The sequence below is a fragment of the Silurus aristotelis genome (genome assembly GCF_946808225.1).
Source record: "Silurus aristotelis genome assembly, chromosome: 9".
Taxonomy (NCBI): domain Eukaryota; kingdom Metazoa; phylum Chordata; class Actinopteri; order Siluriformes; family Siluridae; genus Silurus; species Silurus aristotelis.
In genome coordinates, this window is record NC_139582.1 from 12150422 (window position 1) to 12178042 (window position 27621).

General features: G+C 37.5%; 1 protein-coding gene across 1 annotated transcript; it reads right to left on the reverse strand.

The window, feature by feature from the left end:
* Positions 1-265: 265 nt before the first annotated feature.
* neto2a (neuropilin (NRP) and tolloid (TLL)-like 2a) lies at positions 266-27551 on the reverse strand. The gene is made up of 9 exons (XM_083550897.1): positions 27013-27551; positions 22262-22318; positions 21837-21977; positions 18680-18928; positions 17668-17715; positions 17238-17365; positions 15693-15921; positions 5028-5141; positions 266-3821 (listed from the first exon to the last, which is right to left on the reverse strand). The coding sequence occupies exons 1-9, from the start codon at positions 27020-27022 to the stop codon at positions 3094-3096; spliced, it is 1704 nt and encodes a 567-aa protein (XP_083407023.1). The 5' UTR covers positions 27023-27551; the 3' UTR covers positions 266-3093.
* Between the last annotated feature and the right edge of the window lie 70 nt (positions 27552-27621).

Below are 27621 nucleotides of genomic sequence, written 5' to 3' on the forward strand. Positions count from 1 at the left end.
TTGCTTAATAATGTGGAACAACCTCTTTAAGTAGGTTTCCTACTTTAACTAAGATCACCTGGCAAACTAACTAACAAACCTGTCCGAGCTTTATACCTGTTACTTCAAAATATACAAGGAAAAAAAAAATGATTTCTTTGAAAACCTGAAACTTAAATGTTAATTTTACTGTAATCCCACTAAAATGTTAAGTGAAGTGCTGTGCATTTTACATGTGTAAAATGGCAGCTGCATTTAAATAATAAAAAAATTAAAACAGTTCCAGTAATGTGATGCCATTTTTATTAAAACATATAACTGGACATTTCTCACATCGATATATTTTACAATTATTAATGCCATGACTAAAATGGAAGCGCAGTATAGATTTAATATACAACGTTCATGGGTTAGAAAATATATTCCACTTAATCGTCTTTCATACACCAACAAAAGGTATTATTTCTGTACAAATGGCGTTGTTTTCATTTACAATTTCCATGCTCTATCTGTGTGATACCTGGATACTGAATACTGGACAGTCAAACAGTGTGTGTCTACAGTAAAACAACATAATATGTTTGTGTGTGTGTGTTCGTGTGTTTATATGTTTGTACAATATTCTAATGAGATGTTTACACAAAGGTTTTCAAGTAATTATACTGCCATCGACAAAAAACATAAGTAGGCTATAAATTGACCTGTAGGAAGCATTCTACTATTATTCTCTTCCAAATATGTAGTGTGTGTGTGTGTGTGTGTGTGTGTGTGTGTGTGTGTGTGTGTGTGTGTGTGTGTGTGTGTGTGTGTGTGTGTGTGTGTGTGTGTGTGTGTGTGTGTGTGTGTGTGTGTTTGAGAGAAGGTTGAAAGGAGTGTCCATAAAAGCAATGTAACTATCTAATACTCTTTAGCCTCAAGTTAATGATGTGAATAATCCATACATTAATGCTAAGCAACAGCATGAAATCTAAATATTGTCTTATAATAAGGTACATTGTTAAAATGGCTTCCAAACCTCACTCATAGATATTGAAATTATGGCCCTAGATAGGGGGCAAAGTTCACACTAGAATGTGCACACTACATTTCTTTTTGTGTCCACCTGCTTTTATTGTATATAGAATAAGAGGGTCTTTTTTGCAAAAAGAATTATAATAAATTTAAATAAAGTCTTATTCCCTGGATTCATTAAGGTTCTGTTTTGCTCTGAACAAATGGTGACTTGTTTACATTATTACACATCATAGAACTTTGTCAAATCTAGCTATTTCTGTTAAAAACTGACATAAAATCTTTAACAGCCTTTCAAGATAATGAATTCTGAATTTTCTTAGGAATGGTCCGGAAATCTGTTTACCATATGTCCATAGAAAACCATCCATTTAACCTGCTGAGGGACAATATGGAAGCCAAAAAGTTTCTCTTAAGTTTAAAATTGTCTTCATCTACTTAGTTTGCTGTCAGTGTTTTTCCACCAGACATTCTGGTATGGTGAAAAATCCATAACACAAGATTTTTTTGGGCTAAATTTGATTCATCTTTTGAAAAGCAAACAGTGACATAAACATGAATAATATACAGACAGCAAATTGATCAAATGCAATAATTTGCCATTTAACTTCCATTCAAGTCAGAAGACTGTCATTTACTAATAACAAAGAATTAAGTTTGTCAGTGTGCCATCATACTTTCTACGGTAATAAATAGATTTTTTTCAATGTTTGCAAAACAAAGGACAGATATCCTGATTCCAAAAAGACGAAGAGATTAACAATGTAGGGGGAAAGTGGACTGAAGTACTTCTGAAGTAGTCTCCTTGATCTAGATTTTAGGCAAGCATTAAAAGTTTGTTGAAGCAATATAATTAGCAATAAATACTTTTATATGTTAATGTATTACAATTTTCTGCATTTTATCACAATATTTTGATTCGGGGAATTTTTTGCCTTTAATTCACTACATTTTTAATTGTTATATCTGACTTTTTACTCCATTACAGATGTGCATAAATTGTCTTAAATGATAACCTGTAATGATAGCATGAGCGAAACCCCATTGTTCTAGCAAGAGTTTGCATTGAAAATATAATAAATATAAATATACAATGTGCAGCAGAATGGAGCAGTGAATTGCAGAGAATATTCAATACAGTTCTCAGAGATAAGAACATTTACAATTGATATTCAAGTTTACTTGTTATATTTAAGCTGGATGTTTGGGCAGGCATATCATTTAGCCAATTAGCAAGATAAGCCTGTTAGATTCTTGCTAAGAACAAACAGTTCACTAAAATCATTATCAGCTGAATCAGGTGAATGAGAGAAAATGTGTGCTGCAAAAAATATGTCTGATTAGCTTCTCTGACGCATATGTGCTGTAACCACAACCATCCAGTTGACAAGTGTTACACAACAAAGGCATTTACTAAGTTTGCTTATTCTAGCACTCTACATCAAAAATTTGGCTCTGCTCTATATCACTATAGATTCCTGTTTTTTTCTGGAGATGTGTCTCACCAAGACATGTATCAAAACATTTTTTTGTAATCATATGAAGAATAATAATATGTGTTTTAGGATTTAATCAGAATTATATAAAACACTAATCTTTAGAAGTGTCCTGAAAATTCAGGAATGTCCTATATCATTAACTGTTTCATGTCTTTTACAATGAAAAGACTTTGAAGACCTTTAATTTTTGCACAATGCCATACATTTCAAAGGACTTTTGATGGGTATTAACCAAAGTGTGCGTTATTCTGGATTCTGAAAGTAATCACACTGTACCCAAGTGTGTGGTGGAAAAACACTATTATATGTACAGTATGCCTGTGGTTCCACTCTGTCCGTTTGTTAAAACACATGGCAGGAATGCAGGGTTTATTGTGGTGAAACAGGAAATGAAAGATACATCTAGAAGAGTTTGAGTCATTAAGGTCATTTTGAATGTCTAGAAGAAGTAAGTCAAGACGACTGGATTGGTTTTCTTGAGGATGCCTTGACTTGTTACTAGACATAAAAGAAATAAAGGGCAATAACAGAGTCTCTGATGATCGGCCTATTCTTTTTTTTCCCTTTATTTCTTACCTTTCATCTCCTTCCTCACATTAGTCTTTCAAAAGTCCATGGAAATGGAGCGCTGATTTGCATCCGGTACCACGTTAGTGGTATTGTTGCTACGGACACCACCATGGTTACGGATGCTGATGCTGCTGCATCCACTTCCAATGCTTCCTGTAGCTCCACCTACAGCCCCACCCATAATTCCTCCTACATTCCCTCCCATGGCCCCACCTCTTCCGTAGATCTCACATGGGATTTCCTCCATGACCCGGTCCTCTATGACCTGCTCGGCACATTCATGAGTCTGTTTGTAGCCATAGCAGCTCTTCTTGTAGCTCCCCAGGCCGCTGTTGTTGAAGGTCTTCATGGTCTGTGGTTTAGAGAAGTCGTTGTGATATGAGAGCTCCATGGAGCCAAGCGCACTGCGGTTTTGCTTTATGCTGCCGGTGCCACCACAGTGGTGCTCATGGATGCAACGAGATGTCGTGGACGATCGCCGCAGCTTCTGAAAGCTTTCAAGCTCCTCGTTTAGTTCCGCGAGGTCAGAGGAGAGCTCTTTGTCTCTCAACGAGAAGAGCTCATAATGTGGAGGGTCAAACACTTCCTGGATACCAGATTTGTTAAAGACAGCTGGACGACGTGAAACCACCTTCTTACGGGGCTGCTTCATCTGGACGAGTATAGAGATGATGAGCAAAACAAGCACCACGCCAGAGGAGATGCCGATAACAGTGCCATGGGTCTTGGTGATTTGGTGAAACAGGCCCTTAGACTTTCGCTCTGCACATACATGGAAAATGAATCAATTCTTAGGGTTCTTTAATTGTTCATTGAATAACTGTATACTTATGGTCAACATGGACCCTATTCTGTTAGCTGGATTCTTTAACAGTTAATTGAAATGAATTTTCTAAATCTCTTCATAGACAGACAGACAGACAGACAGACAAACAGACAGACAGACAGACAGACAGACAGACAGACAGACAGACAGACAGACAGACAGACAGACAGACAGAGTGCCTTCAGATCCACTTCATGTTTTTACATTATTATTTGTCTGTTGCAGATTTATAATAAAATATTAAATTCTTTTTTCAAATAAATATACACTCCATAAACCATAATCACAAAGAAAAGATCTATAAAACCTTCAAATAAAAATTTATTTCCTTCCTATTTTTCAGGCTCATCTTTAAGATGTTTCTCCATATTTAAATCAAATGATCTGTGGAAGGCTGAAAGTTCATGATGGCCACTATAATTCTTATATGGAAGAATATTTTTGCAATGACCAGTCATCTGGCAGAAGCTGGCCACACAGCCATGGTTTAGAGATTTTTTTGATGCTATGAGGAACCTGCAGGTCAACAATCAATGAAACACTCCAAAGACCTGGGATTTATGGCATTGACCAAATAGAAGCCTCTTCTCAGTTCTCAGTTCAAGCATTATGAATAATACCTTTGAATATTTGGGGAAAGAAAAAAAAAAGTTTTTGCTTTGTCATTTCGGGGTATGGACTGTAGATTTGAAATAAAATATCATTTTAAGCATTTTGCATAACGCTGAAACATAAAATGTGAAAAGCGAAGGGGTGCAACTACTTTCTGAATACACTGTATATAAGACATTGATGGATTTAAAGATTTAGACATATATTGATAATTAAATGGATATATGGATGAAACTAAAGTTGAATATAAAATAAAGGATAAATTGCACACTATGCATGAGATCACATTGAAATGACTGAAGTCCATCTACTTATTAGTCATTAAAACTGTACTTCAGCTTCTTAATTCTTCCCTTCTAGCTCAGCTCAGCAACAGTAAAGCATCTTTAAAATAGCTCTACATTACCGAGTGACTGCACCTAAACTCTGCTCCTAATCTACTTATATAACAAAGTGGCCACAGGCACAGTTCATTTCACAAATGTCAGTCCAGTCTCCACCAGCAGAGCCTAATTTAAGGACAAACTCACCCTTGCAGTGGTTCTCATCCCAGGGGTACACACAGTTCTGCACGCCATTACACACCAGAGAATTGTTGATGCACATGTTGCTGTGGCAGAAAAAGGTGTTTCCAGAGCAAGGAGCTGAAAGAGAGAGGACCAAACAGTGAAGACAAATGTTGAAAATGGAACTGAAACATGTAGAATTAAAAACTACAGCAAAATAGCTTCCATGTCAATTATGTTCTGTTTAGGTTTGCAGTAATTTATACATGGGTTTACAATATGGGACTACAGTGTATATTTTTGTCCAGGGCTGTAAATACAGACTTACACAATATTTAAAAATTGTGAAAGAATGACACACATGGGAAGAACAGTAATAATAAAGAGGTATAATACAGAGATGGGTCAGAGTAATACAGAGGCATGTCTCATTTATGCAAGATTATAATTAGGTTTTTGAATTTGCATGATATCAGCTCCAGTCAGGTTGAAGCAAATTCAACATTATTTTCGGACAGTTTAATGTAACCACATATCTGGGATTTTAGTTCTGGCTTGTACTATTTAAAAATACTAGGAAATGGCATTCAAGGCCATAAGAGGCCATAATATCAATAAGAGTACAGTCACATAACAGTTTTGGTTTGTTTAATGCAAAAGGACACCAGAGGAGACAAATCTTTTCCTGAGACATTTAATTAATTTTTAATGTATTCTTTATTAATTAATTTATTTATTTAATAGGGACAGTGCTGATTAATAAACAGTAAAATACTGTAAATAAGTCAGAGTTAGCCCTAATTTATAATTTTCATCTGTTGCCCATTGCCACATTCTACAAATTGAATCTAAAAATAAAATACACAGAAAGCTATCACACAAACATACAACAACATTTACAATTACATACAATAACACTACTAAGGATAATAATGACAGTATTAAAACAATTAATTAAAGCTTAAAGAGTGAATGTTTGTATGCATGTTTTGAATAAAGTGGGCATTTAAAATGCTCTCAGCAAGTTCAGCCTTTAATCCATGTCCATGATGTTTTTACAGGATATTACAATTTATTTTATAAAACCAAGTCAAGTCAAGTCAAGAGGCTTTTATTGTCATTTCTACTATACATAGTGGTACACAGTACACAGTAAAAACGAGACAACGTTCCTCCGGAACCCTGGTGCTACACTAAACAACAACCAACAAAACAACATAGAGCTACAACACAAGCTACATAAAGTGCATCGAGTGCAACCTAGTGCAAACAGTGCAGACAGACAGTGCAGACAGACGACACAAGACAAGACAGAAAACCCAATATAGCGCCGACCAGTAAACCTATTGTATACTTGATTATACAGTACTGTACAAGAAGACTGTAGAAACTATACAAACTAAAAACTATACCCCAGAAGTGAGTATAAACAGAACAATGACATTTTATAAATTCAACAACTCAAAACAGTTTAATTAACATCAGGAACTCTAAAAAATACACACATTACAAATCAGCAAACTTCATTTAGCATATTTGGGTTTCACTAAGTTTACTGTGGATATGTATTTTGACATTTACATACATTTACAGAATTCTGTTTTAACTCTATAGGGTACTGGGTGTATATTAATAAGAAAAAAATTAATAGGAACGATTGTAGTATCTGCAACATAACAAAATAAAAAAAAAAATGTAAGTGGTCTGAATACTTTTTAAATTCACTGCATATATATATATATATATATATATATATATATATATATATCCTGTCATTTGATAGACCGTGTAAAGGGGTGCCAATATTTTGTACAGCATACCAGATGGGCTACAGTCAGTAAGTGAACACCTATATGATGACTTGTGTGGCAGGATTATTTATCAAGTTCAGAAAGAGAAAAGATGAAAAAAAAAGCAGTCAGGTGAAAGAGACAGAGAGCGATAGAGAATAAAGAGAATGAGAGAGATGCGTGGGTAATAGAAAGTGACGTGTCAACTGATTCAGCAACCTCGACTCCTACACTTCTCTGCCTCCTCCTCCTCCTCTTATCTCCTTCACTCTCATCTCTCTCTTCATGTTCTCTGTCATGGATCTTTAATAGGTACCATTTTCATAGCAAATCTCTATCACCATAATCAAACCCTGCTAAACACTGAACATGAGATGCAGCTATCTCTCTCTCTCTCTCTCTCTCTCTCTCTCTCTCTCACACACACACACACACACACACACACACACACACACACACACACACACACACTATCTCTCCTACTTTCTTATATATGCTGTTTCGAATGTGGCTAAGTGCATGTGACAGCAGGATGAAAAGGTCATAACATGCAATGAGCTGCAGCTTCTTCACCATTTTCACTTCCAAACTCATTAACTAGTTCTCACCTATAACTGAACATTGACTTGGATGTGTGTGTCAACGAGCATCATGTTGTTAAACAGAGGTCAGCAAGAAAAAAAAAGAGTGAGAGAGTGTGTGATAGGGAGAAAACATTGGAAAAAGGAAGAAAGAAACAGCAGACACAATTATTGATAAAGTGAGAAAGACAACAAACAGAAATAATGTTAGGTAGAGCAACAGATTAAAAGTAATGCCAAAGCTGAAAATATTGAATAAATAGAATGGAGAATAAGCGGCAGAGGAAAAAATAAATGAGAGATATGGGAGGATCTGTAATGAAAGAGGAAAATTGGAGGGAAAAGGAAAATAAAGAAAATTTGAGAAAAAAAAAAGACAAATAGAGAAGGAAAGAAAGCTTGTCAGACAAAACAGGAAGAAACATGGTATACATGTTAAACATGTTAAGATCTTATTTAAAAAGACTGACTTTTTCTGAAAATAACAAAAAAGAGAATGAGTTAGAAAGTAAGGAAATGGAAGAGAGAATGTGAGAAAATAAAAAAGAAAGAGAAAGAGAGAGAGAGAAACATGGAAGAGGAGGAGAGAATGGAAGCAAAGTCAAGACAGAAAAGTAAATAAAATGGAGAGAAGAGAAGAGAGATAATAAGGGAGTAAAAGAAACAAGGAATGATAAATACAATTGTATTTATTATTAATAAATTATTAAATATCTCTCTCTCTCTCTCTCTCTCTCTCTCTCTCTCTCTATACTGTTTTCTTGAACCTCCCTTTTTTAAATGTCTGAATTGTTTGATGGTTTCTACATAGTAAGAAGAAAATCATGACAAATTATCCGGTATTTCTACCACATTGTATAGTCTAGTATTGCCGGTACAGTTGCTATACACAAAAAGGTACACAACCTCTCTGCTCTTGTAGACTCGGCTCAGCTGTCAACCTAATCTATCACGAGGTGGTCCAAGAACTCGGAATTCCCACCGTGCCATGCGTCACGCCATTAAGAATCACTGCTATGGATAATCGCCCAATTAGTGATCATCACTACATCACTCGTCAGACCATACATATAACCTTACAAATGGGGTTGTTTCACATGGAAAAAAATCCACCTGCTAATCATTTCTTCACCAGAAACAACCCACTTATACTATGCTTTTCCTGGCTCCAAATGTATAACCCCCAAGATTTCCTGGAAAAACAAAGAATTACTACACTGCTCCACAAACTGCATTAAAAACTGCCTGGAAACTGACATTCACCTCCCATGTCACTCTACAACTATCGAAAGTCCTACTTCTGTCATGCCTACAACCATTATACCACAATTTCAACACTAAATGAGCCACTGTACCACGCCGACTGTGGGACTGTGCCACCGAATTACTCCCAGCCATGTCTCCCCCTCGTTGTCATATTTACCCTCTGTCTATGCCCAAAACCAAGGCCATGGAGGACTACACTGAGCACACACAGCTGGGTTTATTCGTCCATCTTCGTCACCAGCTGCAGCAGAGTTGTTCTTCGTGGAAAGATGGAGGGTTGCGGTCTTGCATCGATTACCAAGGCTTGAATTCAATGACTGTGCATTACCCATACTTTCTGGTGGCCTACAATGGTGAACGACATTAAAACATATGTCGAACAATGTTCTGTATGTGCGCAAGTCCGAACACCATGGCAGCATCAATATGGACTTGAACCACTCAATATCCCACAACGACTTTGGTCCCATATAGCAGTTGACTTTGTCACGGACCTACCCAATTCTAAGGGAAACACCGGTATACTAGTAGCAGTGGATCTGCTAGTAGCAGTGGATCGTGCCCCTAAAGGGTCTCCCCACATCTTTAGAAACCGCCAAACTCGTAATGGACCACGTATTTAGAACTTACAGGCTACCCAAAGATATAGTCTCGGACAGAGGGACACAGTTCATCTTCATGCCTTCTGCACCCATCTTGAAATGAATGTCAGCCCCATCGGCTGGGTACCACCCACAATCGCACAGCCAAGCGGAAATGGGTGAATGAGGCGTTAGGTTAGTTTCTCACATGGGTGGAGTATGCTCAAAATTCCTTGATTCAATTATCCACCAATCTCACCCCATTTCAGTGTGTTCTGGGGTACCAGCCACCTCTATTTCCATGGTCAGGAGAGACCTCAAATGTTCTGGTTGTAAACAATTGGACTTTTTATAGGCAAGAAGTAGGGAGAGAGCACATGTGCGCCTCCAAAAAGCCGTTTGACGGCAAGAACTCGAGGTTAACCGCAGAAGGTTCCCACATTCCCAATATCAACCTGATGAGATGGTGTGGCTGTGTGTTCCTAAGTTACCCTGCAGAAAGCTAAGCCCCCTGTTCATAGGACTGTTTAAGATAATACGGCAAATCAACCCTGTAACCCACCGTCTTCAATTGCCCGCCCACTATCGCATTTCACCCGTTTCAAATCTCGTTACTCAAGCCTGCACGGACAGTAGTGAGGCAGAACAGAATCCCCTGTCACCTCTGGAAATGGAGCACTGGCTTACCAGATACGGATCATTCTGGACTCACAACATAGGGGGGACCACTCCAATATCTAGTGGAGTGGGAGGGATACGGACCCAAGGCACAGGTGAACAGACATGACATTCTGAACCCCTTTCTCTTAGAGGAATTTCATCAGAACAGCCTTAACTGCCCTGAACCCAGACCCTGGGGATGGCACCGTAGAAGAACAGCTCAAGGTGTCCCTAGGAGGGGGGTTCTGTAACGGTCCCACCAGCGACCCCTCTGCTCCACCAGAGGAAGTGATCACCTGAATTTTGAAACCATCCAGGTCATAGGGCACTTCTTGCTTTTTAGCCCTCTTAAGCCATACTCACGCTAAACATGACGCAAAGTATTGGTAGTTCTTTTTACATTCTGAGCTGTTCATGTTCATTACTGTTTGTTTTGCTGACTCCGTTCTGTTCCCCTTGACATTGATTGATGCTTGCTCTGCAGATTGACTTAATCGGTATTTGACTCTCTTGCCTGTTTTCCGACTCTGCCTTTAAGCCTGCTCTCTGGATTTGTGTGTGTTTTAATAAACGCGTATAGATTCTACACATAGCCCACCTCTGCCTTAACCTTACACACATACTTCCACAGTTAATACATACAATCTCTGAAGAAAATTGTTGTCTTTGTTGGACAATTAAGGGTTCTTAGCTTTCAGAAATTTTTCTTTTCTAATAGGAAATCACATTGTAGGATGGCAGGGTTCCCCCAGATAAATAATGGAAGAGTGTAAAATATAGATCAATGATAGAAATAATGAAAATGTGAAAAAGAGAAAGAAAGAGACAAGTGTGGAACATGAGACTTACTCTTTCACTTTGTCTGTCTGTCTGAACCCCCCCACATTTCTTTCTCTGTCTCTCTGCCTGCATATCAGCAGCACATTCACAGTGACAGCCCAAGCCACTTCTCCACTTTATAAAGATGAATGTGTCTGTTACGGTTTTAGATTAGACTTTGTTCATCCGCTGAAAGGTACAAACTGTGCTCCCGGTGCTGAACACGTTTCAGGACTGACCTCGCATCCCACAGGAGTGCAACATTTCGTACAGAATAAGGAATTTATCAGGAACCATTATGAATATAAGAATGTCTCAAAGCACGAAGAGCAGGCTGCAGTGATATTATTTTTCTTTCCGTCATTTGACACAGTTTGAGGTGGAGTTTGTTCACAATTTGATTGATGGGGCAATAAATTCAGCCGCAGCTGCCAGGTTTCAGCATGCTGCTCTGATGCTTGTTTACGGCCTCTGAGATGAAGGTCACACTGTGCACTTTGAGCTACAGCACTGACCAAACAATGCTACAATCATTCCACTGATTAACCAGCCATTTAATACAAATAATACTGACTAGAAATGGAGCAGGTCACTTAGCTAAAATTTATATAAATTTATGCACTTATGCAATAGTAATTTCATGCATTTATGCATAAAAGCATGCATATATTAAAAATGGGTCCTACCGAATGACTACATTGGAAAAAAAAAAACTAATTTACCTTTCTTTAGTTTATCAAAGCCAGATAAATGATGTTCTGGTTTCCATTAAACCTGATCCATTAGCCTGGAAAATGTGTTAACCTTTTGCTGAATTGCTCAGCAAAAAGGAAAAACAGGCTGAGTGAGAGTAATGGCTTTTTCGATATCACTGCTTTGTAATACCATTAAGTTTAATTAGGCTAATTTTACACTTTTTTTTTTAGAATGGACTGTAACTGCTAGTGAGTTTTGATCTGCTCAAACAGTACAACTTATCCTAGTCAATCTTTCTCTTTCCCACATATAGATTTGCAAGCGGGCTAAAAAACAAACACGGACAAAAATGCTTAATGTGGCTTAATGTTTAAAACAACAATCAAACCAGAATCCCAGAATCCTTCACACACTTACCGTTTCATGAACACTATTCACAAACAGTTTAATATGTCTTAATAACTGAGACCTAGAAAAACAAATTGGCCTATTTTCATAAGAATGATTGCATGAGAATGTTTCAGCATATATATTTTTTGTAAACCTTTTCGAAACAAATTTACCTAAAAAAAAATTATATACTTTTAATACATTGGTGGTGTAATTTTTCTTTTATATTGAGTTTTTCAATTACTGAATGTCTAATTACAATACTGTTCCATAACATTACTTTTTCAAATCTAAATATGACTTGGATAAGTCTACTATGCAGCATGTTATATGACTTTAACTTTTGTGTATGGTAATGTATAACTGAGAGCGAAAATCAGAGTGCATTGCTGCAAGCTAAGGCGGCTCTATCTTTTATATATTTCATGTCTCTATGTGCTGCAGTGCCACCTGCCTGGAGTGTATTAGAAGATGAAATATGAATGAGGTTTCGGGAATTTTATTAATCTGGCTGTGTACTGGATCTTAAAGAGTAGAGAGCTGGATTACAGATGTAGCTCTAGTCCAGCTGGTTCTGATAAAAAAAAAAAAAAAAAAAATCTACCAGTTACTGATATTTTTATAATTTATTTTATTTTATAATATTTTATCTAAATATTTATTGCTGACAAAATTAACGCATCAACGCAAATTAATTTTAATGGCACTAATTATATTAACGCACGATTAATGCAGCGCACATTTCTGTTTGACCATTTTTATTAATAATATAAATAAATATAAAAGAGGTGAAATCGAAGCCTTGAACATAACGCACATTTATTCACGACGTCCTACTTTTACTCCACCAAAAAATCTTTTTTAATTGTGACACATTTGTTTTACTGATGCGCCGAAGCTCAAATCAAGCACCAAAATCCACCATGATGCACACATCCCGCAATTAAAACCGTCCGTGTGGAAACATAGCAAAAGTTCCATTTGGTGTCCTGATGATTTACATAATTTAAAACACCATAATTACTTGAAAGCAATTACAAAATTATTTTGTCTCTATGCTCTATGTTGAGTTTGGTATCCATATCTGGCCATTGCTGTTGTTGATTAGAGTTTCAAAAACTTTAAATTAAGGTGCATTTAGAACAAATACAAATCTGTAATTAAGTTGTGATTAATCACATGTTAACTCAAGACAATCATATATTTATATCATATAATATTTTAATTGATAGAATCAATGTGTCAATGTGCAGCCTGTATAGCAGTACAGATTTACTGTTTTTTAAACTAACTCAATATGCAGCCATTACTGCCAAAATAGCTGGCATCAAAAGTGAGAAACCCTAAGTGATGACAGCTGTACGTCATGTAACCATGCAAAGTAAGCATGCACTATTCAACTATTCATGTTCATGTTTTTGTCTGCTTGAAAGGACAAAAATTTGTGTATCTTCTATTAGAGCAGTAAAAATCTGAGTACAATTCTATCATACTGACCACTAGATGTTCAACATGGCACCTCATGGCAAAGAACTCCTTCAATTGGAATTGTTTCTCTCCATAAAGATAGCCTCAGCTATAAGGAGATCAGTAGCACCCTGAAACGGAGTTACAGTTCAGTGGTCAGGGTCATACAGAGGTTTTTCAAGACGGGTTCCACTCAAAACAGACCTTGCAAGGGTACATCAAAGAAGCTGAGTCCTCGTGCTGTGCGTCAGGTGCAGAAGCTGCTTCAAAAACAGACGCATAAGTGCTGCCAGCATTGATTTAGAGGTTGCAGAAGCAGAAGGTCCCCTTGTTGGTGCTCAGACCGTACGCTGTACACTGCAACAAGTCGGTTTGCATGGCCATAGTCCCAGAAGGAGCCTCTTCCGAAGCTGGCTCACAAGAAAGCCCTCAAACAGTTTGCTGAAGACAACCTGTCCAAGAGCATTAATTACTGGAACATGTCCTGTGGTCTGATGGGACTAAGATAAACTTGTTTTGCTCAGATTGTGTCCAGCATGTGTGTCACGCCCTGGTGAGAAGTAGCAAGAAAATTGTTTTGCCTACAGACAAGCATGGTGGTGGTAGCACCATGGTCTCATCTTTCATTATTTATAAATAAACAAATCGTCCATGAACATCTACAAGGCAAGTGATTGCGGTATTTACAATTATTTCTATTTTTTGTTGTTGTTGTTGTTCTAAATTAACAAAATAAAATGCTTGTCATGTTAGCAAACAAGAGTAAACACTTGAGACCATGTCTATAAATGTTATCAAATTTGAAATGGGTTCTTCACATATATCTCCAAAAAGAACATTTCACTCAATCCATGCCTCCCTTAGAAAAGTCTCTGTAAATGAGCTGCTACTGGAGAAACGATGCCACTATGCTAGAGAGTATATTAAATAAAAAACAATTTATGTAACAGCTTAAGCTGCTGCTTTAGAAAATGAATCAACACCATCTGATTTGACGATGCAACCATCCTGTGGTTTACACCCAAATTCCCAAATTAATGTCAAATATCTTTATTTATAAATGTATTAATGCCTAAAAGGTATGACAGTAACTCAGTGCATCTCCTGTCAAATTCAAGCCTTCAGTGGAGGTCACACCTGAGTGAGCCTTGCATTCATTTTTATCTCCATGTTTCAGTAGATACATTTGCACATTTCACCACTTATACAGTTTTTTTTTCTATAATTATACCAATTATAACCTTGGATAAAACTACAGTTTAATAAAATAAAGTTTTGATTTTAGTTCTGCCAGGTTGCATATGCAGTCATGTTGATTTATCAGTTATGGCCCTGTGTGTGAAAGTCAAATAAAGAATTTATAACGATGAATCATGCATGAAGCCTGCTAGGCAAGCGACATGAACTAATGGCCAGCAATTTTTAGATGGTACGAGTGTGTGCTGTCAGAGAGAGACTTTTACATTTGCAAAAGTTCACCACCAGAAAAAAATTCATTTGAAGGTTTCCATGAGCACATTTTTTTAAGCAGGAATAAAAAGCGAACGCAGAGGATAAGCATCAGGAATTCTGGAGAGTTACAGGCTAAAATAATGTAATGGTTATCTTCAGGTCTATATATATGAATTACTTATTGCATTTCTTTATTAATACAATATGTGTAAACCACTAATAACTTGTTCGAAGAATGGCGTTACTTTAACTGTAAAAGTTATGACATTTTCTTTTAACATGGAGTCACTCTGTTAACATTATGGAGGATTTTGCCTCAAATATGTTTTTCTATTGCATAAAATAAAGTTAATAATAAAACCTGAATTGTTTTCTAACATTTTCTGCACAAATCAGGATACGTAGCGTAAATCCTGTAAGGACTGAATCCATCCATTTACCTATCCTCTCATTATCCATCTATTCATTTATGTATCTAGTATCAATCCAGCTATGTCTGTCTATAAACAGATCCATGAATCCATTCATCATCTATTTAACCAGACATCCAACTGATCAACTATACAGGTCTATTGAACCATCATCCATCTATGCATCTATGAATCTAAACATCTCATTTTCAATCTGTCTTTCTCAGGAGCTGCTAATCCATTTATCCATCCATCCATCCATTTAATTGTCCATTTAACTATGCATCTATCTATATGTCTCTCAAACCATTCAAATATCTGTTGATCTGCTCTACGCCTGTCAATCCATCTGCTATCAGGTTGCCCATCCATCAATCTAGTTATCTATCCACAAGTCCATTAAACCATCAATTCCGTAATTCATTCATTTGATTTATATTTCTGGATAGCTGTCTGGATAACTGTTTATCTTTTTGTTCAACCATCCATCTATCTAATGTCCATCCAACCACTCCTCCATCTATCCATCCATTCTGCACAGCTCCTCATTCACCACACCTTTTCAAAATATACTTACGGTCAACAAAGGAGGTGAAAAGCATGCGGAAGCGGCTCAGGCGACTCGTCTCATCAGCCCACATGCGCACGACCCCAATTCCACTCTCCAACATCACGTCGTTGGCCACCGTGCTGCAGAACTTCGCCTTTAGGTTCTCGATGGCACTGCTGCCATCATAAATGGCCACAAAGTTCCTCTTACACTCATTCGAGTTCTCCATCTGGTACTCCAGAAAGCGCAGGTAGATCTGCAGGCAGGAAACAACTTCTTTGGATGAACAGCAACATAAGAGAAGAGGCGGACTTGCATACATAATATGGAGAATCACACTATGACTTATTACCTGAGTTTAATGACACAATATGCACAGAAATAGAAAAAAATGCCTAAGCAGGATTTACATGATTATAAGAGCTAGGACTGCAGGAGGCTCAGCTGGCAATATAATTATCATACACACTAGATTTGAAATATTATGCATGCTAATAGCACCTCTGACACATCTAAATGTACCTTTCACCCTTTTGCTGCTCCAGGTTGCCCAGAAATGCACAATCTTGTAATTAGCTTAAAATTATTTGCACTTCAAATACTCGTTTTACCTAAACACTTATCATTCGGTAGACATCACGCAGGTTCTCTGTGACAGTTGTCTAAAGTCCTCCCACACTGTTCCTTATTGTATCCTTAAATGTGTTATAACAAGCCTGTTCTCCTTGTTATTTTGAGAGTTATCTGATGCTCTGGTGTCAGCTAGGAGGAATTCCTTTTCATAAGCCTGGGTTACTCAATTTGTATATTATTTTAAACTCACATTCTGACCAAACCAGGGGTTTAAATTACAAAAATACCCAACTGTTTGTGCCTAGGAGTTTAATAGTGGCTGTAAAAATTATTAATTATCTATCTATCTATCTATCTATCTATCTATCTATCTATCTATCTATCTATCTATCTATCTATCTATCTATCTATCTATAGGCTAAGAGTTTAAGGCAGCAAATTTGGCTGTAATAATTATTATTTGGACACAAATTTTCAAAAACAAATCTGTTATATAAAATTTTATATTAACAAGGCAATTACATATAATTTTTGTCTTGCCTATCCATCTATCAATCTATCCTTTTATCTAGCCTCTTTATGTCTTTACACATCTCTCTGTTCTGTACATTTATACATTAAAGCTACAAGCACTAAAAGATCTCTGGGCTGCATTTGTTAGACTTGTTCTTGTGTCTGATACATGCAGAATGTTTTCTCCTCCGGCTGGTTTGTTGAGTGAAAACGTGTGTAAATGTCTGCAATCCCACTGCCATCTTACATTCTCCCACCCCAGCTCTTACGCTGCTCCTGCTGAGTCTGCGCTACCATTATTTCTGCCTCATCGGCCGAATACCTGCTAGCTTTGCACTGCTAATTTAAGCTTGCCTTGAACAGTCTCCTCATCACAGACGAACAGTCGGGGGCCTGGCAATCCCCTGTGGTCTAATCAAGGCTCGGATTCGTGGTGTCCCGAGTTTGGGGTGTGCAAAATGACAGAGATGAACTGATGAAGGTCACCTTGGAATGAGGAGGTGCCCTGATCGTCCAGATGCAATCTAGAGCTTCACCGGGTTTGACTTTTTCCTCCTCTTCCACCTGGCTGGAGCGGACAAGCCCGTCTGAGCCGCTGATCTCAAACTGACAATCTGAAATAATCAATGTAAAGACGATAGACTGAATGAGAACCAGACAGCAGGAAATTCAGAGAAGGGGAAGGGTTGTGGGAGAATCGATTGCAAATGGAGGTTGAAGATGAAGTGATGAACAGGAATTATAGACTGGTTGGGAGTGAAAATAAGACTGACAGAATTGCAGACAAGCAAAGCTAGCCAATGTGATGGATGGAGGAGTGGAGAGAGCTGGTAAAAGATAGCCGGCTGTCGGACTCATAACACAGAGAGCTCTTCAGAAGGAATTGAATGAGGCGGTGAAAGATGGAAAGGCTTACCTGGGATCGGATTTAGAAGTCCGCCCACGTGCAGTTTAAAATCCGGGTCTGAAATGATAAGACAGACATGGCATCAGTTAGATAGGAATTGCAGGCGGCTGAGAAAGTCAGGTTTTTAAACAGCTGCAGGCGCTGACACTCGAGCAGAAAAATCTGATGCTTGATCTAAATAGAGTGAATTTAATGTTTGACTTGTTTGACCTGTTTAACATGCAGAAAGCTAACACACTGACGTGACAGCAGCACAGCAAAATATACTGTTACATTTAGTTTTCTGTGGGGTGACAGCTTATATTTTAATATATATTTATCTCTAATAAATTGAACACAAAAAATAAATATTGTGATAAAGCAGAGACATCAGATCCTGGAGAGAAACATTTATAATTTGACACGACATGATTCACCAGTGTATTAACAAGAGCTGAAGTCTGTGTTACAGCAAATAACCCTCTAAACTGGAACAGGAAAATAGCGCTTAGCAAAATGTGTCAAAAACAAAAACTAATCTTATAGTGACACTTCAATGTAAATTTGAATGTTCATCGTAAATCTGCTTTGTACTGTAACTAATGTTGAAAAAATAAGCTATTAAAATACAATTTTATTGTATTGAATTATTAAATGAGTTACAAAAATATAAAATGTCAACATTTGTCTCTAAAACTCCATGCAAATTATAAATGATGAGCATGTACAAATAAATAATAATTAGTTTATTTTTTGTGCTATTTTGTGCTAGCAATATAATAATATTTTAACAATAATCAAGTGTTTATGTCTTTAAAAATAAAATATAAAAGAGGTGTTAGAGACCTAAAATTGTTTGCACATGTATAGCATATATATTATATATTCCTCTAAGGAAACCTTAATATTGCTTACAAAATTACTTATGAACACATAGAGAAAAAAAAAAATTATTATAAAGCAGTAAAAATATTTCAATAACAAGCCTTAATGCGATCATTTGTGTAATCCGAGTGCTACAGATGCTGACTCAGTGGTTCACCTGCTATGTAGGTGTATTTGACGCGAAAGCCAAGACCCTCGAGCTCTTCATCGCTGGTGAATTTGATCCACATGAAGCGTCCAGTAGAAGTGACCACTCCGGGGCTCTTCGGCCCACAGTAACGATCGATGAGTGGAGAGAAACCGAATGGACCATCTCTTATCTCCAAGTGATCAAAACGACACTCAAACGAGGGCTCAACGTAATAGTTTGTGTCGAAGACCAGCTGGATTCTCTGGCGAGGCAAAGCTGGAGAAGTGAAAAGGAAAAATGGAATTTAGATTCTCTTTTCAGATAAACGTGTGGGAAAGGCATGATGGTTTGCAGCATTGATGGTTTGCAGGCATGATGGTTTGCAGCATTAAAAGGTTAAATCACACTACACTGTGTAGTTGCCATCATGCCTGCATCACTCTAAAGCACACTTTAACAAACTCAGGGGGGTATTTTAACAATACCAATGGATTCAACCTTCCGCCCACCTTCCGCCCACACACACACACACACACACACACACATACACACACACACACACACACACACACACACACACACACAGGCACCACTTTTATAACGATTATGCAATATGTGCAAACTTCTGTAGAGCACTTATATATGAATATGGAAATGTATTCTAAAAATGATGCACAGTCAGATTCAATAAATCTCATTATAAAATCATCTGCAGAATTATTGGCATCCTTCAGGAAAATGAGCAGAAATGACTGACACACGGATACACAGATGTCACCCTTAAGTTTTTTTTTTCATTTTGGTTTCAAAAATATCAGTTGTGCAATTTGAACAGTTCTTGAAAAGATCTTTACATTCTGTTAAAAGTTACCAACAGTTCTGAAATATCATATATAATAATAACACATTAATGCATAATCTTCATACATATTATTTATATGAATTTTAAAATGTTTAACACCATTACACCATTTAATAATCAGCAACCTCTAAATTGCACGTTTTACTTGTTTGTAGGCTATAAACATGTCTAGAAATATCTTTGTTTAAATGTCTTTAGTTCTGTTAACCTCATTTTAAATGCTTTGTCACTTTACTAATAAATAGGCTATGACAGAAAATTTTATAACAATTCAATTCAATTAATTTTTATTTGTAACTCACTTTTAATAATGGACATTTTCTTAAAGCGGGTTTTACACAGATAACGTGGAATAAGAAAGAATAAGATTGCTCTTTATGATTGTATATTTGTTTCTAATTAGTGAGCCGGTGGAAACTGTGGCAAGGAAAACCTCAAGAAAGAAAGCTTGAGAGGAACCAGAATCAAGAGGGAAGTCATCCTCATCTGGGTGGCACTGAATGTCCATCTAACACATCTTGATGTTACTACATGCAACCTTAATGCCCCTTTATAAACCTTTATAGTCAAAAGTTACATAATGGTAGTGAGGAAACAAAAAAATAATCGAAGAACTAACATAAAAAAAATTAAATTTAAGCTAAGAGAAATGTTTTGTTATAATTAAAGTCGTTTTGTTTCATTAAACAGTACACACATGCAATACACACACATTTTAATACATAGATTTTGTACTCTTAATCTAACAATATGAGCTCAATAACTACAGTACAATCTGTCATATTGTAAAAAATAAACAACAGTTAAAATCAGTGATTTGGTCAAAAGTTTCTCAACCCCAAATTTTATCACTTCATATTTACCTTAGTTTACTACTCAAATGCACTGAATACAAACAAACTGATTTTTTTATATAAATCTATGGATCCATATATGAATTTTATATGAATTCTTATCATCAGATTTTTTTAAATAAGTAACAAATGCTAGCAACTTGAATTCATCTCTTTTCTTCTTCTTATTCTTCTTTTGGCTTCTCCCATCAGGGGTCTCCACAGCGGATCATCCGTCTCCATACACCCCTATCCTCTACATCTGCCTCTGTCACACCAGCTATCTGCATGTCTTCCTTCACCACATCCATAAACCTTCTCCTTGGTCTTCCTCTTTTCCTCCTACCTGGTGGCTCCATCCTCAGCATTCTCTTACTGATATACCCCATGTCCCTCCTCTGCACATGTCCAAACCATCTCAATCTCGCCTCCCTCCCTTGTGTCCAAGACGTCCTACATGCGCTGTCCCTCTAATAAACTCATTTCTAATCCTGTCCATCCTCGTCACTCCCAACGAAAACCATAACATCTTCAGCTCTGCTACCTCCAGCTCTACCTCCTTCTTTTACTCAATGCCACTGTCTCTAAACCAGACAACATCTCAGGTCTCACCACAGTCCTATAAACTTTCCTTTTAATCTCGCAGATACTCTTCTATCACAAATCACTCCTGTCACTCTTCTCAACCCACTCCACCCTGCCTGCACTCTTTTCTTCACTTCTCTAACACACTTTCCATTACTTTGCACTGTTCACCCCAGGTACCTGAACTCCTCCACCTTCTCCACCTCTTCTCCCTGCAATCGCACCACTCCACTGCCCTCCCTCTCATTTACACACATGTACTCTGTCTTACTCATACTGACTTTCATTCCCCTTCTCTCCAGCACGTACCTCCACCTCTCCAGGCTCTTCACAACCTGCTCACTACTCTCACCACAAATCACAATATCTCTATAAAACCTACATAAAAAAAAAAAAAAAATAATTCACAAAACTAGTTTCTTGTTAGCTGTCATGTCAGTGCATTTTTCAAATCATATGGCAATCTTCCAAAAATTTTGGTAAAAAAGCATATAGTTTATGTTTAAATAAAATTTAATACCATCCAATTTTATATTTTATCTTTGCTGATTTTAATGGTTGAATAATTTAGCAACTTTCAACAGGGGGCGCTCTTACCCCAACAATCTTATCTGTAAATAGGCATTGTGTTACACAGTGCCGAGACTGACTTAGAAAAGCACGGTTTTTTTGGAGGAAAAGGGGGAAAATGGAACATATGGGCAACAAATGTGAGGTCGGCCCCCCGACTGGTCAGGATGGTCGAGCAAAGTTTCCTTTGAGAGGCTTTTATAAATGATGTTGCTGCTGTTTGTTTGAAGTCAGCATTAATCACTTTGTGTTAATTAATAACTCCTGTCTGTGACAGCAAAAAAAACAAAAACTAGGCCATTGGCTTATTCATAGAGGTGTGTTTTTTACCCACCCTCGAGGACATAGACACACTCCTTGTTAGGTGGGTAGGTGTTGGGGTAGTTGGGGGACATAAACTGGCCTCCGCTGATGGTTTTGGTCCAGATGCCACACTGTTCATTCTTGGCTGGAGGTCCATCTTCATTCTGTGACTCTGTAATAAAGTATTCCAAAGATTTTAACAGTCAAACGTTAGCTAATGGTCTGAAAGAGTGATAATCATATAATCATACTGTATTTCCAGGCCTTTTTTAAACAATCCTCTAACCAGAATGATTATTCAGCAATTCAGCAATCAGTCAGAATACTAAATATTTGATAACATGATAAATATAAAAAATGCTAGTGTTTCAGAAAAAACACTTTAATGCATTTATATTAACATCCAATCTACATAGTCACACAATGATAGGGCAGTGAGGATGCTGTGAACTGTACCTCTGACTTTTTGCGCTAGAGCAAAGCCCTCTTCTATCACAATGAGAAGAATCCAAGCTGGGGGAAAAAGAAAGTCAGTCAACAGTGTCATTAATTAACTCGATCTCTTTGCATGACTGACTCATGATTTTTATTTTTGCTCTCAATAATAATGCTCATTAGTGGATATCATTTATGCATCTTCAGGTGCTTGAGGCCGGAATAAAATCCCAATCTTTTTGGGAAGTAGACAGAGAACCTGCAAGAACCTATAGGCACCAGTGGTAACTCCATGTTGGGCTACTGAGCTGTCACTGGGCTACTGATCTGAAGGTGGTGGTTTCAAATTCAAGCTAGGATGCCACTGTTGGCCTTTGAGAAAGACCCTTAAGACTCAACTGCTCAGTTGTTTTTTTTTTTATAAAATCACCAGCTAAATTGAGCAAATTTACGGCAAATGTAAACACACAGACATGAGTCGAACATTTGAAACTACACAGAGAGTAAACCAAGTTTAGGACTGAAACGGAGACCTGGAGCTGTGAGACAGTAACGATACCAGCACCAGGCCACTAAAAAATATTTTGCTGTAGACCTGAAACACAAACTGTCCTGTGGTGTTGCCATTACTAGTGTGTATTAAACATTGGGCAGGATTATATATTTTATATATTTTATTTCTTCTTTTTTTTCTATTTCAATTGTCTATTGTTCTACAGGATTTTCTGAACTCTTATAATTTGAACATCTTCATAATGGTATGCAAAAGGAAAAGCTTAGAACGATTACAGCAATAGTTTTCATAGGTGAAAGAGTGAAGCTGCTATAATAACTTCTGTCTATATGAATCCAAACGCCCTAATACTTATATCTGGGTTTTCTCTGATCCGATCTCAGCTCATTTGTAATGATAAACACTTCTTGGCATTGAAATATATGCTCTAAAAATAACCCCCCAGTCAGAACTGCTCTCCTTTACACATACCTGCTAAATGTCATGACAACGTTTCGATATGTGCTTTACTGGTCTGAATGGGACACTCAACATCATGCCACCATTTACTATGTGGGTGTGATCAAGGCTCAGGATATCCATTGTGTGATTATTCATGAAAAATATGCACATATGCTTGAAAAATGTAGGAGTGAAAGAAGGGTTAGCTCCCTGTGGTCTAAATTAACAGTCCCCATGGATGTGCGTTAACATCCATAATAGAGATAAATGATAGCTTTGTGTGTGTGTGTGTGTGTGTGTGTGTGTGTGTGTGTGTGTGTGTGTGTGTGTGTGTGTGTGTGTGTATGTGTGGCAGCCTCAAGTTCCCACAAGCTGCTGTACACAAAAAAAATGAAGCTCCATAATCTCTAAGTGTGTATGAAGGGTTGTGTTTGACAGGATTGATCCATTTGGTGGTCAGAGGCCAGCGGCATTGTGGGTAGAGGAAACATACGAGGACATCGATCACGAGTCAAGTCCTCTATTACAGCCCGCACACCATGACAATGGCTGAGGAGGAAGCTTTTAGACGTGTCTCAAGCGCTTTTTAACTTGTCACGTCACGTCATGTCACGTTGTGTCATGTCACGTCACAAAGAACAGAGATCATATGGGACGCAATTATAAATGATTATTAGCCGATTCAAGTCAAATTCTACTTCAGTACGTTCCAGTGTATATAGATGACTATTTTTACTGCACAGTTCCTTTATATTTATTCACAGCTCCTGCCTGTGGCAGTAAAGGATATAAAAGCAGATGGTAAAAGAACATTCAGAGTCATAAGAGATCATTTGCTGAGTACATCCCTCGCATTAAAATCAGCCCAAGCATAATTGAAGTAGGTCAATAAAATATCTCTAAAGGCCCTTCTTTATTCAGCTATCCTGTGCGAGCCGGAGCACTAATGTGGCGATAAGCTTTAATGCCCATATTCACTTTTCCGTGTGTTTCACTGATAAGCCTCTAACTATCTGTGATTTATCTGTCACTGCACTGGCCATCTCAGAGTCACAAGCAAATCAAGTGGAAAGCCGGGATAATATCTGTTCAGACCTTTTGCAGAAATCAGAGATGTCTTCTGAAGTAACAGCTCTGACAGCTTGGAATTGGGGACAGCGACAGGACTGGGGCTTTAATTTCTACAAGGTTAAAGGGAGACTTTGTCAAGCTATTATGACTTTGCGAATCGATATGATTCAGTTAATTGCATTGACCTACTCGAAGGTGAGGTTTTTTCCTACAGGGCTGTGAAATGGAATATACATTTGATCAGCTTGAAATTCTCAAGGATTACAGAGAAGTTACCATTTATTTATTTCTTATTTATTTTAGAAAGCTCAAAAAGTACAAGTTGGTTAAAAGCATCAGCAAATTGAAAAAAAAAGAAGCTATAACAGCTATAATAGAAACCAGAAACTAATTCTGAACTAACGAACCCACTGGCAGTTTTCCACTGAATGGGTCATTTCAATTATACATATTGACTTAATGTAGCTACTAAATAAATGATAAATGAAAAACACCAATTAAATGAGAAACTAATTCATTTAGGACAAACTTATAGTTGGCTTTGTTTTATTTGGAACATTTCTGCATGTTTATGAAAACTATTTCTTGCAATATTCTTTTTTTTTCTTCCCTAAAGTGGATTAACGTTTTTACACTAAACTATTATTAATAGTAAATAATGTCATTTTTTTCTATAATAATTACAAAAACTTTCAAATTGACATTAAATATGAAATACTGCTATAACGTCTACTACTGCTACTAAGAAAAACAACAAGAAGAAGATATTGCATAGAATTAAATATAATTAATGAATTCCTACAAAAGAGGATTTCATCGGGCTAGCTCCACTCTTCAGGACAAACTCATTGAAATAATTGCATATAATGAGAACAACTCCAGGGAGCTATTAAACTACTCCAATTGAACAGAATGGCAGTTAAGGTAAACTATCTTCTCTTTCTCGCATTAACGCAGATGAAGTTTAGTTTAAGGCCAATCTCATTCCATTTACTGGATTTTAATGCTTTATCCTTTCATCTCAGTTCATCACAAGATCCCAGAATCCCTGCATTCTTTTCTCAGCCTATCTGGATGATCCTAGGTCAACCTGAAGCACCAATCATCTGACTTGTAGCATGACCACAGAGCTGATTTTACACCGGGTCAAGTCTTGTACTGATTACATGATATTGATTCTGTACATTTCACGTAGAAAAAGACCGTATATGGTATCCTAAAAAAGCAAGACAATTCCAGTTTAAACCCCATAGTGGTGCCATGGGATTTAACCCCTGCACCATGTCTACTTGCAGAGAGCGATGCAGCTGAGTTTAGCTCCTTATTCTGTCCAGCTTCACATCTAATCTCTACTCATGTACATCAGCTTCAACTTCTATGCTAAATCCAACTTCAACACCATCATCTCAGATCAGTAGGCAAATCACAACTCAGCACAACAGCATCCTGAAGCTGCAGTAGGCATTAGGCGACTGGGATTCGGACTCCAGGCTTTGGATTACTGTATTATTTTGATGCTGGATTTCTCATTAATGTGCTGAACCTATTAAACCTCTCCGGTTGTAACTACACTAGCAATGACAGCGTCACAATGCTGTGACGTCACTACAACACACATTGCTCACTTCTCAATGGAATAACAGAAAATGCACTTGCTGGTACCAGGAACTCTGAACCTATCAGAAATATTTGAGTCAAAACATGAATGGGTTTCAGGATGGAGAATTTCCTTTAAGGTCCAAATTAGCCTGGCGTGCGTGTGTGTATGTGTGTATGTGTGTGTGTGTGTGTGTGTGTGTGTCTGTGTGTGTGTGTCTGTGTGTGTGTGTGTGTGTGTTAATGCGGGAGATGAGGCGGTGGAATGAAGCCTGGCATATAATCCCAGGAGGGTGAGACGGCAAAGTGCGCGCACGAGCCAGCGGGAGCTGTCACTTCAGCACGCGCTCCCGGGGATGTCACGCGCGGCGAAGTTACGCGACACGCGCTGCACGAAAATACACGAACAAGAGCAGCACAACACAAAATATCTCTCTGCATTAATCATCTTGTACATAAAACATCTTCAATTAATAAATGCCCTTTAAAAGAGCGATTCCGCGAGTTAGATATCGTGCAATAAGATAGTGAGAGATCCGCGCGCTCCCGCGCGAGCACAAATAATTCGGTCCTGCTGTGCGAACCGCTGCTTTTCATTATCTTCCAACTGATTGTGATAAACTGATAAAATAATAACAATAATAATGATAATGATAATGCATGCTAACAGGGACAAGCACGAATCGGATTTTGAAAGAATAAATTAAAAAAAAAAAAATTTGTTTTTTTGCATTTCTTTCAGTGCTATTATTTAAAGGGCTACAAATGCATGGTGGTTAAGTAAAATAGTGACTTTATAAAAAAAAAAATATATATATATATATATATATATATATATATATATATATATATATATATATATATAAAAGAAGAAATGAATGATCTGCCTCTGAGCGCAATCATAGTCACAATAAATGCTACATATATAAGCACACATTGTTTCTTCATCATAATGTTTCACCTGTAGGTGGCGACTCTGGATTTCTAATCATGAGCAACTTGTAGACAGGGGGAAAAAAATTGGCTACTGTTGGATTTCTTTCTGACAGAATTAGTAAATATTATAAATGCACATCTCTGTATTGTGATACGATGCGCGTGCTGCAGAAACTCTTCTCGGACGCGTGAAGCTCGTGCACATAAAACTCACCTCTGTGCATTTCCTCTCCCTGTAATAAACTGTTTTTACCCGTTTGTTTCCTTGTAGGTTTTTTATTTATTTATTTATTTTTTAAGCTTTTGTTATTATCCTTCCATCCTTTGCAATGCAATCCAGTGCAGAGCGTCTCAGAAATCCCAACTTTCTTTTAGCGATCGGATTAATCCCATCCCATCCACAGAAGACAGAAGGCAGATGATATTCCAGATGTAAAAACGAGTCCTTAATCCCATTTAGAAATGTGCTGCTGAAATTTCAAAACACATGCTTTCGCCCCCGACTTCCGAAACCCCCTGGTTGAGAAAAAGCGCTTTGGCTTGAATGAGCAGCTGCTTGTAGGCATGAAGCCCTTTAATGCTCCCTGATACCAAAGACCAGAGAAATCACACGCACGCGCTCGCGATCACGCGCTCTCTCTCTCTCTCTCTCTCTCTCTCTCTCTCTCTCTCACTCACGCACACACACACACACACACACACACACACACACACAAACACACACACTGAGCTGGAGTCTCCGCCTATGGAAATAAACGCGAAGACGCTGGGTGATGTGGTAAGCCAAAGGATCCATAAATCCTTGAGTGAAAACAAATCTGAC

Excerpts from the sequence above, each read along its gene's own strand:
- neto2a (XM_083550897.1), bottom strand. Across the intron at positions 18,929-21,836 it reads GTGTGTCTATGTCCTCGAGG|CTTTGCCTCGCCAGAGAATC; the intron begins GTGGGTAAAAAA and ends TCACTTCTCCAG. Across the intron at positions 17,716-18,679 it reads CAAATACACCTACATAGCAG|ACCCGGATTTTAAACTGCAC; the intron begins GTGAACCACTGA and ends TTATCATTTCAG.